This window comes from Chenopodium quinoa, unplaced genomic scaffold (genome assembly GCF_001683475.1).
Source record: "Chenopodium quinoa cultivar QQ74 unplaced genomic scaffold, ASM168347v1, whole genome shotgun sequence".
NCBI classification, from domain to species: Eukaryota; Viridiplantae; Streptophyta; class Magnoliopsida; order Caryophyllales; family Amaranthaceae; genus Chenopodium; species Chenopodium quinoa.
In genome coordinates this window covers 1,346,956-1,366,265 of record NW_018744394.1, presented here as the reverse complement: position 1 = coordinate 1,366,265, position 19,310 = coordinate 1,346,956, and the positions used below count along the sequence as shown (strand labels likewise).

Below are 19,310 nucleotides of genomic sequence, written 5' to 3'. Positions count from 1 at the left end.
ACTACAAGTTTCAAGGGCTTACTTCACAAGGGGTCTCGGTGGACAAAGATCTTTTTCCGCAAAAGTTCAATGCCAACGACATCCCGAAATTCAGAGCAACTGATAATCCTTATTTTCATTAAAGAGCATTTAAAACGATAATGAGTATTAAGGATATCGACAAGAAGGTCTTCCCCTCTCTGTTCTCACTGTCTCTCGAGACCGTTGGCCAACAATGGTTCTTTTCTCACGAGAAAGAAAAGACCTCTACCTGGGAGTCCGTAGAAAACGCTTTTGTTGATAGATACAAGTGCAGCATTCAAGTTGAGACTGACCATAGGGAACTTGAAATCCTCAAGCAGAAAGAGAACGAAGGCTTCACCTCCTTCTTTAACAAATGGAGAGAAACCTCAGCTAAGATGATTGAGGTGCCAAGTGAAAAGGAGTCTGTAAGGTTGTTCATCAAGAACCTTCAAGAAAAATATTCCAAGCATCTCAAGTATCAAAATAATCTCCATACCTTCAAGGCCGTCTACGACATTGGGATCAATATTGAAGACGACCTGGTTAAGTTAAAAGCTGCCAACAATAACTCCAACAGTGGCTGGAAAGGAAAGAAGAACGACAATCCTTCTTCTTCCAAAACCACCCACTCAAACAATGTTAACACTTTTAATTTAGGAGAAGTCCTTGCTATGAACAATCAAGGACAAAATAAACCATTTAGGAGAAACTTTACTCCTATTGGCATGAGTTATGACACCGCATTTGATCGATTAAATGTAAAAGGTCTTATAATTCCTATTGGACCATTTGTGGACCTACCAGTCGAAAAGAGGTCGGCTAATTGGAACCCCAATGCACACTGTAAGTATCACCAAGGTAGGGGCCATCTCACCGAAAATTGTTGGAAGCTTAAGGAAGCTATCCAAGACTTAATCGATAACAACAAGCTACCATTGCCCCCTGCTAGTAAGAAGCCAAGCATTGATAATGCACCTCTCTCTCATGCCTTGGCTATCTCTGATGAGGAAAACGAGGTTCACCCCTCGTCTCTCATTAAACCTGTCAAAGAAATCCATACCATTGAAGAAGAAGAGAAGATATTCTTCGACGCCATGGATAGCCATCCAGAACCGGCAAGTAAAGAAGACATACAATCGCTCACACTGTCTATGATTGAAGGGTCACGTTTGCTACATGAAACTCTCAAAGCTATAAAGGAACTTCAAAAGAAATATGACGAGGTTCCACTCCTGAAAGATGAACCCAAGAGAGAATTTAAACCCATAAGAACGACTTATGAGGCAAAGCATTTTCCTTTACAAGTCACTGAAAAACCCAAGAAGAGTAATAGAATTTACACTCCAATTGGGATCCCATATGCACAAATGTTCGAAATGCTCTTCGAGAGTGGCGAGGTCAAACCTCTCGAACCAAGACCATTCGAATCATTGAAAAGGACAGATAGGTATTACTGTCAGTATCATCAGTCAGGGGGTCACACTATCGAAAACTGTTTTAAATTTAAGGATTTAGTTTAGAAAATGATTGATGAAAAGAAACTTGTCCAAGTTCCACAAGAAGATGATGCAACCATTAATGGAGTTTGGGACAGTGATGAAGAAGACGTCTACCTAAAATACATAGTAGGATCTCCACCTTCTATGTCATACGCCATGGATGACTTTTGGGCTGAAGAAGATTCATCGATAGACGTCCTCACAAGATCTGGGAGAATGCAACCTCCCGTTTCAGCACAACCTATGCCGACCACACAAAAAGTTCCCATACCTATCATTGAATACAATGATATCGTTAAGCAGTTTAAGAAGACAAAAGTTGAGATGAACGTATGGAAACTTTTGGCAACATCTCGAGAACATAGGTTGGCTGTAGTGAATTCCTTGTACAAAATTGGGATATATTCTGACATTACTCCTGAGGGGTTAGCCAACTTCCTCACAAGTGATCTTCCTAGTCCAATTAATTTGATCACCTTTTCTGACAAGGATTTACCTCCAGAAGGTGACAAACATTACAAGGCATTAAACCTCGTAGTAGTTTGCAAGAGAATGAATGTTCCTATGACTCTTGTAGACAATGGATCGGCCATCAACGTCTGTCCACTTAGAACTTCGAGGATGCTAGGCATAAAGGATAAAGATTTAACTCCGTCTACACAAGGATTAAGGGCCTACGACAACACTCGATGTCAAGCTCTTGGTAAAATTACTCTGAACGTAACGACGAGATCAATAGAACACGCTACTACTTTCCAAGCTGTAAACATTAAAGCTTCGTTCAATTTACTATTGGGGCACCCTTGGCTTCAAGACCTAAAGGTCGTCCCCTCATCTCTCCACCAACAAGTAAAAGCTATAGTTGGGGGAATTCCTATCACCATCGACGCTTCGCCTATGAGAATCAAGTCTATAGAAAAACCAATCATTAATGTGGAGCACGACGAGGATGATGAAGACTTATGGGGCTTTAACAAAGAAGTCTCCTTAATCCAGGAAGATAAAAGGACCCCTCTTTGCCATGACCCCCATTCCAACATGGTTGTAAATTCTATGCTGAAGAAACAAGGACATTTTCCTGGGATGACCCTAGGAAAGAAGAAAGGAATAGCAAAGTCGCTGGAGTCACCTGGCCTCCCTAAGTTAGACACTTTCGGACTTGGTTTCGAACCGACTCGGAAAGATCTTAAGCGAGCCCAGGAAAAGTCAAAGGCACGTAGAGACGCTCACATTCAAAAGAAAGCGATCCCAATGGATCAGTACCCTCTTACACTTAATGGTCAATTTATAAAAGAAGGAGAGGACTATCCATGCCATGAATTTCCCGAGCCATTTGTTGTAAACGGCATAAGGCAACCGGGATTTGAGATTTTCTTGGATTGTTATTTCACAGATGAAACCCCAAATCCTGTCCATAAGGAGAAAGCACCCCCATGCTTTGACTTTAACGTCATGGGATTACTATTTAGGTGAGAAAATAATGAGCCAACTTACAGAGAAGACAACTCCTCGCTCATTCAGACAGTCCTACAAAGCGAAAGCTTCGATCCCTCGAAGCTAATCACTTTAGCTGAAGGATCACTACAAGGGTGGCGCAAGACTATCAAGGTGACTACTCCAAGCAGAAGAAAAATATCCATCACAACAGGGCAAGGACCAATGTTTGAAGAATCGTCTGAGTAAGAGTCTGAGTCGGAGTCCCTCCCTATAAAGTCTTCTAGGTCTTTAGTAGTAGCACCTTCCCTTCCTATTTCTTCTCCTAGAATAGTTAGTGATCAAGTCCCTGAGGACATATCACTCTTTGATGTAATGATCTCAGAGTATAATAATATTTCTCCTTCTCCTTATTTCTTGTGTTCTTCTCTAACCCAAGATGACGAGCATTGCTTAACTAACAATGAAAAAGACAAAGAAATTATTAAAGCAATGGAAACCTCAAAAAGAAAACACTGGTAATTAACACTATAACAAATTGACTCTTGTACCACGAATTATGTCACGGGAATACAAAATTTGTGGCATAATTTGAGCTTGCCACGGGAAAATATAGTTAACCAAAATACTTCAAATTTCCATAAAATATTATGCCACGGGAGAAAAGTATTCGTGGCAAATTGAAACTAGTGCCACGACTTTTTTTTGTTTCCCGTGGCAAACGAACACTTATGCCACGAGTAATTATGTTCTCATGGCAAATTAACACTTGTGCCACGACTATTTTATTTATGTGGCAAAAAAACACTTGTGCCACGAGGTATATTTTTTACCGTAGCACCAAAACACTTGTGTCACGTTAAAATTTATTTTTGTGGCATACATATATTAACTCAAACTAGTAACATTCCCCAAAGGAAAATAAAATTAGACTAATGTCCAAAATTTTACGGAATTATGATTTTATTCGTGACTAATTAGTTTTAATCATGAGATACATACAATATAAAATTTCTATAAAAGTTCAATAAAACTCGACTCGCATTATAAGCACCCCAAATTAGGCGGCCGACTAACCAAAAACAAAAACTGAAGAGGCTCTTCCCATATACTCCGTACGTACTAGGATTTTTTCCCAAATTAAGCTTTATACGGAAATTATTTACGAAATTGGTCTCGTGGCAAAAGTATTTCCCAAACTAAGCTTCTGAGGTAAAACGCTGTCTCGGACAGCGTTTTACACTCAGTTTTTTTTAAAAAAAAAAATTCAAGACATAAAACGCTGCCTCAGGCAGCGTTTTATGGTAGTTTGACTTTTTTCAAAAACTTCGTATTTCATACCTGTTTTATACAAATAAACGCTGCCTAAGGCAGCGTTTATATCTTTAAATGAAACGCTGCCTCAGGCAGCGTTTAATGTACAAGCATAAAACGCAGCCTGAGGCAGCGTTTTTATCTGTACATTAAACGCTGCCTCAGGCAGCGTTTCTTGCGGGAATTATAACGAATTACAGGCCTTTTTTTCTCAATCTCTTTCACGCAATTTACACTCTCTCTCTCACTAACTCTCATTGTCAGCAACAAAGAACCACAGTCGTTGCCAACGCCTCCCCTCCCGTGCCGCCGCCCCTGCCGCCGCCAAAGTGAACGAAAGTTGTTGCCGGCATTGTCTCACTCACTCTTTAAATCCGGGTAAACCCTAAATTCGTAGTACATTGTTGAATTTTACATTGAATAGTTGGTAGTAGATAGTTGTTGTATGTTGTAGCAAATTCTGATGTAAATTGTATTAATTTGTTGCTAATTAGTAATGAAATGTGATAAATTGTTGATAATTATTGATGATAATGTGGTACATTATTGAGGAAAAATATAGACGAAATTGTTGATTAAATTGTTGACGAAATTGTTGATGAAATTGTCAATGATAATGTGGTTTGTTTTTGATGAAATTCTTGATGGTAATGTGGTCTATTATTGTGAAAAAAATGATAAAATTGTTAATGGTAATGCGGTATTAGTATGTTGATAGTTGTATACGGTACTAAGAGTATGAAATTGGTGATGAAAATGTTGATAATGAGAATGGACTTGTTTCATTGTTGTCATATTAGCTACACATGTAGGTTCACGAAATTTTATATAACTTTCTATTTCGGGGTTTACTGATGTCCTGCGGGAGAGTTATAATTCCGAGACTGGAACCGGACGCCTGTACCTGCAAAATAACGGAGACTCCTAAGTGCTCCGCCTCCAACGGTCAAGTTAGTACCTGATTAAGGAGTAATTAATACGGAAATTAAAGTAATAAGATCTCTCTAGGTGAGAGTGTTTAATGTTGGTAATCTGCTTTGTTAGCGAGATTAGCCGGTTATTAGTGTTCCGTAATGTTTCTGTTCTGTTCCGTTCTTCAGGTGAGATTAGTTGCTTGATCAATTTCTCTCTCAATTGCTTGATGTTTTCTTGATTCCCTTTAATGAGGATTAATTAAGTATTTATAGTCTTGAGAAGCGTGCCACTCTCTAGGTTTAGGGTAAACCTAGGGCTGACCGGGCCTCTAGACAGGATTGGGCCTTGTTGGCCGGTTTTCCCATTTGGCATGGGTGGACACGTGGCGTGCCTCGATTGGTCCGTAGAGGACGTATCTGTGATTGACACGTGGCAGGCTCCTATTGGCCTACGTGAAGGACACGTGGCGGAACCTGGTTGGTCCACTTGTCAGACGGTGATTGGTGGATAAAAATCCCCTAATCATTTGCCCCTCACAGGTGGCACGTGACTGGTCACGTGTCGCCTGTGACAAGTGTCGCACGGTGACAGGCGACGGCCTGCTACAAGTGTCACCTTGCAAACGGCCGAGAGATTTTCCCGCCCAAATTTTGAATTTGGAAGCGACCCTTCGCCTTCTCACTTTGCCTATATAAGGAAGTGCTGACTTCGGTCATTTTCACATTTGAGAACTTTGCGAGAACATTCGGACCCCTGAACTTGCTCTGACATTTCGGACCTTTTCTGCCTACCGCCTATTCTGACAAGCCGACTGCACCGGATTTCCAGAACTTCATCAACCGTCACTCGTTCAGGTAACTCAGTTCTCTTACTCTTAATTTTCTTTTTGTTTTTTGAAATGGCACCACGGAAGCACACGACACGACCTAAGTTAGTGATCAGCCGGTCACCGGGGACGGCTGAATCTAGGACTAGGAGTGCCGCCTGCCCTTTTCTGGACCCATCTTTGCCCTTTATACAAAGTCCGACTGTATCTGTGTCTATGCAGAACGTGATGGCCAGAACAAAAAAGACTGCTATGGTCTCAAACTCAGACGACTCCTCCCAAAGGGTGCTCATTAGTGAAACATCTGACCAGGCGCCAGATGTAGAATTGAAACGAGGCGGCTGCCAAGCCGACAGTTCTGAGAGAGGGGCCAAGGTGGTCCCTTCCCATTTTACCGTTGATATGTCTAATTTTCCTCCTGCTCCTTCTAAGGGAGAGGAGGCGGGCCCCTCTGGGAGAGGGGAGGAGTCGTCCTCTTCGGACTCGTCAGAGGACGAGTCAGAGTCCAGCTCTTCTGGCCACAGTTCTCCAGGCTCAGAAGAAAGAAACAGCCGCCTACAAGAGGCGAGACTTTCTCATGCAGTTGAGAAGGGGGACAATTGGGCGGAGCCGTCCGCCTCTTACAGAGAGGAAAACGCCCCCTACTACTGCATGGTACCCCGGGGCCGGATTGGAACCATGCAAGACAAAGTGGAGAGCTTTATTGCTAACCACAGAATGGGCCCGGAATTTTTACTGTTCGTGCCGGATCCAAAACACTGTCGTCTGGCCGGCTGGTACCAGCTATGATGACGGCTGCTTTGGCTGCTATGTGGCGGCCATCAAAGCTGGACTGCGCTTCCCATTACATCCGGTTGTTCAGCGGATTTTAGATGGGTATGATTTGGGGTTATGGCAGTTAGCCCCCAACTCTTGGGTAAACGTACTCGGCTATGTGGCCGGGTGCGAAATGTACGGGGTGGAGCCAAGCTTTGAGGCTTTCGCCCACATGAACTATCTCAGCCGGACCCCTAAGTCGGGAGGTACCGGCTGGTATCAATTAACAAGCCATAGGGGTTACCTCATGACGAGAGGTAAGGCGAACAAATGGAAGGATTGGCGGAACACCTTCCTTATCATCGAGGGTTCGGACACGGAGCTGAACCAACGCTTTAACAAGTGGAATAGGGATCCGCCTCTTCTCGCAGGCGGCCGCAGCATGCCGCCTGTTCCCCCAAAGGCTAAAAAGGAGATCCTAGACAAAGGACTCTTCAAAGTAGAGACTAGGGTGAACTCTACTTCAGGGGTACGAGAGCAAGTACCCCTAAACTGCGTCCCGAGCTTCAAGTGGCTCTATGACGAGTACTTTTTGGCCGCCTGTGGCCTCAGCAGTCGGTGCTCTAGAGGTAGCCGGCCTGTCAAATACTCTGTTTTTTCACGCTTTGTTTACTTGGGATTTTACTAACTTTGTTGTTCATTTTTTGCAGCTGACGCCATGAGTAAAATAACAGCATCCAAGACTGCGGCGGCCATGTTGCGGGCCTCTCTCATGCAACAGTCTTGTGCCGACTCCCCCAACAAGGGGGCACCCTTGGTAGGCTTCGAAAACTCTTCCTCTTTTAGGAGTTGTCTTATGCATATACTAACTCTTTTTATTTTCAGTCTGGCACTCCAAGAGCTTCTTCCTCGCAACAGCCGGACCCCAAGGCCCGGAGGACGACTGTTGCAAGCTCTCCTGGGTCTTCCAGGAAAACAGTGGCGGCTGAGAAGCAGCCGGCCACTTCTTCTAAAACCCCGGCGGGGCCGCCTAGAAGTATGGACAATCACTTGTAAAAACTTTCACACTTGCTTCCTTCTTGACTAGGTCTAACTTGCTTTTTTACGCTTGATGCAGCCGGCCCTCAGGGGCTTGACTTGGTTGAGGTAGCCAAGTCCATGATCAAAGTAGTTCCTCCATCTGAAAGGGAGGCGGTCAGGGGTGCCGGCACCCTTGACCTTGATGGGATTGCAGGGGTCCTTGCTGAGGTATACTTTTTTGAGTATTTGAATTCCAGGACGCCTGTTATCTTTTGTTTGGAAACTGACGCCTGTTTTCTTTTTGTACTTAGGCCCTGCTCCGAGTTAACAGCCTTCGCAAGCCGCTTGATCGGAAAAACAAAGAGGTAAAGGCTGCAAAAGCTATGGCCGCCTCCAACTGTGATAAGGCAATGTTTCAAATTGCCCAAAATGAAGTACTGACCATTGATATTCTTTATTATCAGGCGCAGGCTACCGCCGCTGTTCGGGCTCAGTTAGAGGCGGCCCAGAAGAAGAATGACGAGCTGGAGGCGACCGTCACAAATCTTAAGGCCGAGCTGAAACCTCTTCGCCAAAAAATGCACTCTTACGAAGCCATGGAGAAATCTTTGGCCAACGTAAAAGAACGCCTGGTGAGCCAAGAGAAGAGTCTCACCCAAGAGCTCTCGGAGAAGGCCGAGCAAGAGAAGAAAGAGCTCGTCCGGGAGATGGTGGAAGACTCCGCTCAAATCCAGCGCATGACCTGGGGCCGCCTGTTCCCCAATGCCGACTTTGCCTCATGGGAAAGAACGTACCGCCAGTGTTCGGAAACATATAATCAAGAGATCCTGGCGGCTGCTGAAGAAGAGGCGTTGGGAGATGCGTTGGAGGAGGAGGAAGAGTCGGTTGTGGCGCTTGTGCCACTTGGGGGTAAGGCATCAAAAGAGGATGCAGCTGAAGCCGAGTCCAGCAAGAAGAGTGCTGACCAGGCGGCAGCTGCTAATACTGAACTGCCCCCTTCTTAAGCTTAATGTATTTTTTCCACGGCCTGCGTGCCGTTTGCTTTGTATTTACCCGGCCAGGGGGCCGGGGCTTTGAATATTTTGCTGGTCTTTAATGACCGGCTTATTTTTAATCAATTTTGTTTTGATTCAAATTTGTCTAAGTATTCCATATCTAATATCCCATTGTTCACTAGACCGACTGTTGTACATGGCCGAACGTTGCAGACAGGTACAAATAGTAAGTACGCCGCCTATGCCCCTGGATGACTGGTTGTCTGTTTCCAGGATAGACGATCAGTCGGCCATTTATTCAATCGGTATTCGAACTATTTATTCAATCGGTCTGACCAAGTAAATAGTATTACCTAGTCGCCAAGGAATTAAAAAAGTAGGATAACAAGCGGCGGGTACCGGTTGTTTCCCTTTATTGCCAATGTTGGCTTTTAACTCGTAATTTGTTAACCTAGCAAGAGTAGTGGTTGAGAGTCCCTGTTTGTTAAAAACAGGCGGACGACTCATACCTTTTAGGCTCCATACTAAGTTTGAGTGACTATTAAGTTAACATAGGAGTTAGTCTTCGTCACACTTTAGATTGAATAGTAGAGGTACCAGGCGGCGGAGGCCGGCTGATCCTCTTGATTTGCCAATGTTTGTTGGCTATTAACTCAATAGGTTACCTAGTAGGAATAGGGGTTTGAGTGCCCTTGTTTGTTTAAAACAGACGGACGACTCAAACCTTTTAGGTTCCATACCAAATTTGAAGGAGTGATTATGAGTTAACGTTGGAGTTACTCAGTCGCCGTCACTTTTGTTTGAGAAGTAGAGGTACCAGGCGGCGTAGGCCGGCTAGACCCCTTGATTCGCCAATGTTTGTTGGCTATTAACTCAATAGGTACCCCCTGCATTTATCCCAAGTAATACAGGCGGTCATCTGACTCAGATGTCAACTGCTACCACTGGTTTGGTTAGTGATAGAGTTATCCTTGTCTCAAAAACGGCTACATGGTTGCCCTTGGGGACAGTCGTATAGGTGCCGTGTAATTAGTTTATAGAACAATGTTCCACCCAAAAGGGAGCTGCTCTCTGCGACGAATTTCATCCGGAGGGATGCCGTCGGACGCCTGCTATGATGTTGGGACAGGTCGTATTAGTTTTGTAGATTTGATCAGGTGGCTTGGCGCCTGGTCTGATCATTCGGCCGGTGGCCTTGGTAAGTTCTTGGTGAACGTAGGTGCTAAGTAAAAGAAGGGTAGCCGCCTGTTAGGCACAGGGTCGGCCAGGCCCTAATCTTTTTAGCTAAGTATTGTGAGTAAAATACTCAATGGAGAGTAGCCGACTGTAAAGGAACAGACGGCATGCCCCTCTGAAGATAGAGTGAAAAACTCAATGGAGAGTAGCCGACTGTAAAGGTACAGACGGCATGCCCCTCGTAATACAAAATTGAATAGTAAGTGCAAACTTTATTAAGTAGCTCTTTACTTTACATCATTCAGAAGAAATATTTTTTAAGGTTATCTACATTCCAAGTTCGAGGCAACGGTTGTCCGTCTGGTGTTTCCAGACGGTAGGTACCGTCCCTGACTTCCTCATAGATTCGGTAGGGTCCTTCCCAGTTGGGAGTTAGTTTGCCAGACTCATTAGCCCTACCAACTGCTTCCATTTTTCTAAGTACAAAGTCCCCTACTTTGAGTGGACGCCTGTGTACTTTTTTGTTGTATGATCTAGTCATTCTCAGGCGATAGATCTCATGGCGCAAAACAGCATTGCCCCTCTTTTCAGGAAGTGAGTCTAATGCCAGGCGCATGGCTTCCCAGTTTGCCTCTTCGTCATATAGCATTACTCGAAGAGTCGGCTCGTAGTGTTCTATTGGAAGAACAGCTTCCGCACCATAAGTTAGGAGGAATGGAGTTTCTCCAGTCACCCCTTTTTCAGTCGTCCTAATGGCCCAGAGAACATGTGGTAGTTCATCCGCCCATAGGCCGCCTGCTCGTTCAATCTTTTTCTTGAGACTGTCTGAGATGATTTTATTAAAGGCTTCTACCTGGCCGTTTGCTTGTGGACGGCCGACAGATGCAAAGTAGTGTGCAATTCCTTGGTCTCCCAACCAGCTTTTGAGAACAGGCGTCTTAAATTGGGGACCATTATCAAAAACCATAGACATGGGAACCCCGAACCGAGTGATGACGTTTTTCCAAATGAATGAAATTACATCTTTCGTCTTGATTCCCTTTACAGCCTCCGCCTCTACCCATTTAGTGAAGTAGTCAACGGCAACAAGTATATACCTTCTGCCGCCTGTAGCAGGCGTATATGGACCCAGATTGTCCATGCCCCACTTAGCAAACGGTAGTGGGCTGTGAATGGTAGTGAGGTCAGTAGCCGGACGGTGAATTAATTTGCCAAACCTTTGGCACTTGTCACATTTTTTCACCATCTCCATTGCATCTGCTTCCAAAGTAGGCCAAAAGTAGCCCTGCCGCCTTGCCCTTTGAGCAAGCATCCTACCGCCTATATAAGAAGCACAGTAACTAGAGTGAAGATCATCTAGTATCTCTCGTCCCTTTTCAGGAGTAACACACTTTAAGAAGGGTTGAAGGTACCCCCTCTTGTGAAGTTCTCCCTGTATCATTTCAAAACAGGAGGCTCGTTTTTTCAGTGCTGCCGCCTGTTGAGGATCATCCGGCAGTGTACCGTTTGTCAGATATGCCCTGATTGAATCCATCCAGGTTGAGCTTCTGTCTAGGATTCCAATAGGGTTTTCCTCGATGCTTCTCTTCTCCATTACTTCCCAAAAAACAGTTCGAGGAGTATCGGAGGAGGCGGATGATGCTAATTTTGACAGTGCATCCGCCTGGTTGTTTTCTGATCTCGGCACTTGGATCAGATGGAAATCCTCAAGGGAGCCGACTGCTTGTCGGACCGCCTGTAAATACTTGATCATGGCCGGATGGGTTGCTTCGTATTCGCCATTGTACTGACTCACTATCAATTGTGAATCAGAACAGGCGTCTATTTTTCTTGCCCCTGCCGCCTTGCACATGCGGATCCCGGCTAGTAAAGCTTCATATTCTGCCTCATTGTTTGAAGCCTGAAAACTGAAGCGTAGAGCATACTCGAACCTGTCGCCCTCTGGAGATTGACATACGACGCCTGCTCCACAACCATTTGAAGTAGAGCTTCCGTCCACATATACCTTCCATACTTGGTCTGGAACTTGAGAGTCAGGAGGACGAGTCATCTCTACAATAAAGTCAGCAAAGGCTTGCCCCTTCACTGCTTTTCTAGGCTCGAAAGTAACTTCGAGGCTCTGTATTTCTATGGCCCATTTGATCATTCGTCCTGACGACTCCATGATGGTAAGGGGCCGCTTGATTGGTTGGTCGGTTTACACGACGACTGCATGTGCCAAAAAGTAGGGCTTCAATTTTTTAACAGCCATGAAGAGTGCAAGACCAAATTTCTCCACTAGGGGACACCTCAACTCGGCATTTTTCAGTACGTGACTGACAAAGTAGACCGGGAGCTGACAGCCGTCCCTTTCAGCAAGGAGCACAGCGCTTAACGCATGATCAGAGACGGCCAGGTACATGTAGAGATCCTCTTTGGGCAAAGGGCTGACCAGCCTCGGCAAGGAATGCAAGTGAACTTTTAATTTCTGGAAGGCGGCCTCAGCATCCGGCCCCCATTCAAACCTTGCCTTTTTCTTAATTGCCTGGAAAAAGTATAGGCATTTGTCGCCTGATCGGCTTAGGAATCTCCCCAAGGCCGCCAGACAACCTGTTAACTTCTGAACCTCTCGGATGGTACGAGGCGACTGCATGTCAATGACTGCCTGCACCTTCTCAGGGTTCGCCTCTATTCCTCTCTGATTGATAAGGAATCCGAGAAATTTCCCAGACTCAACTCCAAATACACATTTCTTGGGATTGAGCATGACATGGTGCCGCCTGAGTGTGGCGAAAGTTTCTCGGAGGTCCGTCAGATGATCTTTCTGAAGTTTAGTCTTGACAATCATATCATCAATATATGCCTCAACGTTTCTCCCAATCTGATCAAAGAACACAGTGTTTATCATTCGTTGGAAGGTAGCCGGGGCATTCTTAAGACCAAACGGCATGACCGTGTAACAGTATAACCCCTGATCAGTGACGAAGGCCGTCTTCTCCTGATCTTTCTTCCATAAGGGAATTTGATGGAAACCAGAATAGGCGTCCATAAAACTCATCAAGGCATGACCCGCTGTTGAGTCGACCATGTTATCAATTTTAGGCAGAGGGTAACTGTCTTTGGGGCACGCCTTGTTTAAGTCTGTGTAGTCTACACACATTCGCCAGGTGCCATTCGGCTTTTTAACAAGCACCACATTTGCAACCCAGTCTGGGAAGTAACATTGCCGAATGAACCCTGCATCAAGTAATTTTTTAACTTCGGCGGCTGCCGCCTGACTTCTTTCTTCGCCATGGTTCCGCTTCTTTTGTCGTACCGGCTTCTTTTTCGGATCCACAGCGAGTTTATGTACTGCCAGATCAGGACTAATGCCTGGCATTTCATTGACTTCAAATGCAAAGATGTCCTTGTATTCTTTCAATAGGTTGTGAAAGTCGTCACCAAGGTTTCTCAGAGCAGTCGTCCCAACTTTGACTGTTCGGTCAGGACGTGAGTCGTCTAAGATCAGGTCCGCATGCTCACCAGCCAGCTGAGGGCGGAACTCATCCGGCCGCTCCTCTGCCACTGATTGCTATTTTCTTGCTTTTCTTGCGGACTCTGTTTGGGACGCCTTTCTCTTTTTGTCGCCTGTTTCTTGAACAGGCGCACTCTCCTTGACATTGTCAAGGTCTGTTTTTTCTCCACTTGACCCAGTGGCCATAACAGTGGGCTTGACATCCGAGAGATAGCACTCTCGGGCCATCCTCTGATCTCCCCTTAGGGAGCCGACTGTTCCATTATCCCTCTCAAACTTAAGCAGCATAAGAGACGGGATTATAACAGCCTTGGAATTATTCAGGGTTGGTCGACCCAGAATCATGTTGTAGGCCGAGAGTTCCTCTACTACTAGGAACCGGACTACCATGTGTCGTCCTTCCCCTTTTTCGCCCAGGCGAATGGGTAAATCTACTCGTCCCAGTGGGTGGACGACTCCTCCTCCAAACCCTATTAAAGGGTGGGAGGCCGGATGTATGCAGTCCGTCTGATATTTCAGTTTTGACAGACATTTGCTGCTGATGAGATCTGAGGAGCTCCCGGTATCTATGAGGATTCGGCCAACTCTCTGGTTGGCCACTTTACATTCAATAACGATAGGGTCGTCATGCGGCCCCCTTACCCCTCCTAGATCCTCTTCAGTGATGACAATCTCAGGAAATGTATATTTGGACGGCCGTCCTTGGTGAACGGAATTTACATCTAACCGCCTTATATTATCTTTGTTGCCCCTAATAGTGGGGCCGCCTCCTGAGAAGCCGCCTGCAATGGTGTAGACGACTGCATCATCTGTATCGGAACTGTCGGCCTATTGATTCTTTTTGGCCGACTGCTTTTTTGAGGAAGTGTTCCCCGTAGATTTCTTGACATAAGTGTCAAGATCACCTTGCTCAGCCAAGCGGTCTAGGTACCGCATGAGACTGATGCAGTCATTGGTGTGATGACCAACGTCATCATGATAAGCACAGATTTTATCTTGGTTCCGGTTGTTTGCAGAACCCTTCATGGGGACCGGCTTCTCAATTGAGAACCGTCCCTTTATTTCTTTTAGGATAAACTGGTTATCCTTGTTAAACACATACTTTGGGGAGTATGGTTTGAATTCTTTTTTTCTTTTTCTGGGCCGGCTGTTTAGAGGAATCAGCCGCCCAGACCTCTTTTCTTTTCTCATCTTTGTTAGACGACTGTTTCTGTCGTCCTTCTCTTTTGTCGAACCTTTTCCCATCCGACTGTTTTATTGTACACAGATCAGTCGCCTGTATATAGGCTTCTGCTTCAATCAAGGCCTCTTGAAGAGTCGCCACCCTTTTTCGAACTAAATCAAATTTGAAGGTAGACCCGTCTTTGAGACCTCTAAAAAAGTCAGTATAAGCTACCTCATCCGGTAACCCTTGAATCTGTATTCTCATCAGGTTGAACCGCCTGATGTAAGAACGAAGCCCCTCCTTCTCGCCCTGCTGAATTGTTCCCAAATCAAGGGTCGTTTTCTTCGCGGGGATGTTCATGGCGAAGTTGGAGGCAAATAAGTAAGCAAGCGTCCTGAAGCTGTTTACACAACCAGTCGGCAGGTTGCCGAACCATTGCTGTGCGATTCCCTTGAGAGTCGCTGGGAAACACTTGCACCAAGTGGGATCATCCAACCCTTGAAGGTACATCAGGTTGGTGAATGCCATCAGATGGTCTTCTGGGTTAGTAGTGTCGTCATAGGCGCCTACTAGTACATTTTTTACTTTGGCCGGCTGAGCGGCTTCAGTAATTTCCTTGGAGAAGGCTGACGGCTGTTCACCAAGTCTAAGCAACCGTAGCTGCAAGTCCATAGGTTGGACGTTTTTTGCTGCAGGTCCACCAAATGGAGGTGGTTGCATAAAATACTGTTGTTGCGGCACAAATGGTAAGTTTGGTACCGCCTGGGCACTATGAAAGCCAGACTGACGGGAGGTGCCGCCTGACTGACTCTCATGGTACGACTGAGTATGCCTCATCGAGGCATTTCGCAAACTGTCTTGAAAGTCTGAAGTAGAGACCGACTCGGACAATCGGTCACTCTTCATCTGCTCTAGCAGTAGCCGAGCATCTGTGAATGTTTGCTTTGACCCGTCCGCCTGAATATGACGAACCGGTTTCTTATTTCCCGTAGGATAACGGAATTTTGTGAAATCAAGAGCAGGTGGCTCCCGCTTCTTGGATTTAGGATGAGGAGTCGCCTCTCGCCCTTGAACTGGCTTCCTCTTTAGTGAAGTGGAAGGTTTCTTGGCCGACTGCACTTTGACTGAAGCAGGCGGCTTTTTGTTGATCAACTCTTGAATCTCTCCCTTGAAGTCCCTCATGAAGGTCATGAGTTCGTTCCTTGTGATGGGAGCAGACCCATCAGTCGGCTGTTGCCGAGCAGGCGGTGCGCCTGCTGGCTCGCTTCCTGTTTGAAGATGCTCCCGTTCCCTCCTTTCGGTATGACGGGTACGTCGGGCCCTTAGGGTCCCGTCTGGAGCTGTATGAGTTTCAACTTCAAATTCACTTTCGGTGTCATGGTCCGACTGAACTTGAGGGTCGTTTAGGGGACGCCTCTCTTCAGGAGTCGGTACAGACTTGGATGCCATCTCTGAAGTACTCTCCCCACAGACGGCGCCAAATGTTTCGGGGTTTTCTGATGTCCTGCGGGAGAGTTACAATTCCGAGACTGGAACCGGACGCCTGTACCTGCAAAATAACGGAGACTCCTAAGAGCTCCGCCTCCAACGGTCAAGTTAGTACCTGATTAAGGAGTAATTAATACGGAAATTAAAGTAATAAGATCTCTCTAGGTGAGAGTGTTTAATGTTGGTAATCTGCTTTGTTAGCGAGATTAGCCGGTTATTAGTGTTCCGTAATGTTTCTGTTCTGTTCCGTTCTTCAGGTGAGATTAGTTGCTTGATCAATTGCTCTCTCAATTGCTTGATGTTTTCTTGATTCCCTTTAATGAGGATTAATTAAGTATTTATAGTCTTGAGAAGCGTGCCACTCTCTAGGTTTAGGGTAAACCTAGGGCTGACCGGGCCTCTAGACAGGATTGGGCCTTGTTGGCCGGTTTTCCCATTTGGCATGGGTGGACACGTGGCGTGCCTCGATTGGTCCGTAGAGGACGTATCTGTGATTGACACGTGGCAGGCTCCTATTGGCCTACGTGAAGGACACGTGGCGGAACCTGGTTGGTCCACTTGTCAGACGGTGATTGGTGGATAAAAATCCCCTAATCACTTTCCATTATCGAAGCTATGTATGTTATGTATTGTTAAATTAGGGTTTTTTGACTATGTTTTAGAATTCGATTACCCTTAAATGTGTTTTGGTTGGTATGTATAATATGGCTTCACAAAATGTAGTGTTGTTATGCCGGTGGGGAGGTGAAATTATGTGCGATGGATCAAATGTTGAGTACAGTGGAGGGAATATGGAACTTATAACACTTGAACCGAACATGACTGTGAATGATCTGATGAATGAGGTTCACAGTAGTATCGGCTCAAATCCAATGAATGCTGAACTGAACCTTAAAATGAGGTGTGAGACTGGGCATGGGGTTCAAGTGTTACCTGTCTCCACAAACAAACATTTAAAATCTTTGAGAAGCATTGTTACAATGAAGGGTGTTCCCAATGAGATATATGTAGAAACAGTGCCTATATGTACCCAACAAAGTACTTGGGCAGAACAACATCCTACATATGTCTCCGATTACAACACCGCGTCCTTCCAAGGCCCTTCAAACCACATTCCATCGAATGAATATGGGATGGGAACTTTCAGTCGCTTGCTGCATGATGATCAATTTCAGATGTCGTTTAGTCCTCATATAGCATCACTTGCACATGCGGGGGGCTGTGTGACAATGTTCGTCCAATCCGGTCCTTCAACATCAAACACCGTGGCTCCGTCACCGATGCGAGATGAGGTTCAAGAATCACCGTCTCAAGAAGACCCAAGTCATTTTGATAATATTGTAAATAAAGAATTGTCGGTGTACGATGTGTATGCGGATACAGATGGGGAGGAGTATGATAGGCTTGATGACATGGATCTTGAAGATGGGCAGATGGAAATTGATGAGCCCTTGGTTAGAACTGCAGTACCCTGGTTTAGTCAGATAAATGAGAATTATGAAGTTGATGAGTATTGGGCCAATTCAGGGAGTCATACATCATTTGTTCCAGGGGGAGAATTCGAGAAGGGATGTACTTTGACAGTAAGAAAACGTTTCAAGAAATGGTGAAGATGTATTCTATACAGAGAAATCAATTCTACACCATAGTGACCTCAAATGAGAGTGTCCTTCATCTGCGTTGCAAGAAGAAATGTGGATGGTCTCTAAGGGGTACCAGGACAAGTGAGCACTCGCGTGGCTTCACCATAGTCACATACAAATGCCCGCATCGGGAGAACTGTGTTACCGAATTACTATCTAATGATCACCCACACTTGGATTCGTCCATAATATCTGAGTTTGTGAAGTCCTTTGTGCAGAAAGATCCAACTCTAAAAGTTGAATTCATTCAGGAACTCATCTCCAAGCAATTCCATTTTGAAGTTCCGTATAAAAGAGCATGGTATGCCAAGGACAAAGCCATCACTCAAATTTTTGGGGATTGGGAGAGTTCTTACAGCAGACTTCCTCAGTTCATGCAAGCACTGCAACAATCAAACCAGGGAACCGTAGTCATATGGAAACACAAAGCTCTAGTGGAGGGTAGGTATACCAGCAACATGGAAGTATTTGAACGAGTGTTTTGGGAATTTGGTCCTTGTATCGATGGTTTCAAACATTGTATGCCTGTTATCTGTATCGATGGGACGCACTTGTACGGGAAGTATAAAGGAACACTTTTGGTTGCTACAGGTGTGGATGGAAACTTCCAAGTATTTCCACTAGCATTTGCGTTGGTTGAGGGGGAAAACATTTCAAGCTGGTCTTGGTTTATGAGCTGTCTTCGGGATAGAGTTACGCAACGAGATGGCTTGTGTGTTATATCTGATCGACATGCAGGGATTATTGCAGCAATGAATGATCCTAACATTGGATTCACTCAACCCCGAGCCTACCACAGGTTTTGTGTTCGTCACTTGGCTTCAAACTTGAAATCTCACGTGCGAAGCACCATCACGAGAGATACGTTCAAGGCTGCTGCGTACCAAAGACAAGAAAGAAAACTGCAAGCTGACTTGTTTTCGATTGGTCAAGCATGTACGAAATTGTTACAGTATATTGCCCAAGTGCCGTTTCCTACGTGGTCTTTGTTTCACGACGGTGGTCGCAGACATGGGATATGTACAACAAACTTCTCTGAGACATTTAACAATGTTTTGAAAGGTGCTCGGTTCATGCCAGTTATGTCCCTTGTTGAGTTAACTTTCCACAAAGTTAACAGGTACTTCACCTTAAGAAGAGAATCTGCTGAGACCAGGGCCGAATAAGGACTTGCATATCCCCCAAAAGTCACTGCTATTTTGGAGATGAACACAGCAAAAGCAAGATACCACAAGGTGGATGCCTATAACCGTCGGCTGCACATTTACCAAGTGACGACACATAGGGGGGAGCGAGTTGGTAGAAAGGGAGGCCATAGACACACTGTTAACTTCCAGTTGAGAACCTGTACATGCAACAAACCCCTGATATTCCACCTTCCATGCTCTCATGTTCTAGCAGTGTGTGCGACTTATTCACTATCCGAGAGGCCGTGGGTGGACCCTTTCCTGCAATCGGATGCGTATATGAACACGTATGCACCACAGTTCTGGCCTATTCCATGTGAGACCACTTGGACGCAGTACATAGGACCTAGACTCATCCTGGACGCCAGCATGGTAAGAGGAAAAGGTCGGCCAAAG

General features: G+C 45.3%; 1 protein-coding gene across 1 annotated transcript; it reads left to right on the top strand.

Annotated features, from left to right (window-relative positions):
* Nucleotides 1-17,696: 17,696 nt before the first annotated feature.
* On the top strand, nucleotides 17,697-18,893 carry LOC110696866. The gene has a single exon (XM_021874199.1). It carries the CDS (start codon nucleotides 17,697-17,699, stop codon nucleotides 18,891-18,893), a length of 1,197 nt encoding a protein of 398 aa, XP_021729891.1.
* Nucleotides 18,894-19,310: the final 417 nt, after the last annotated feature.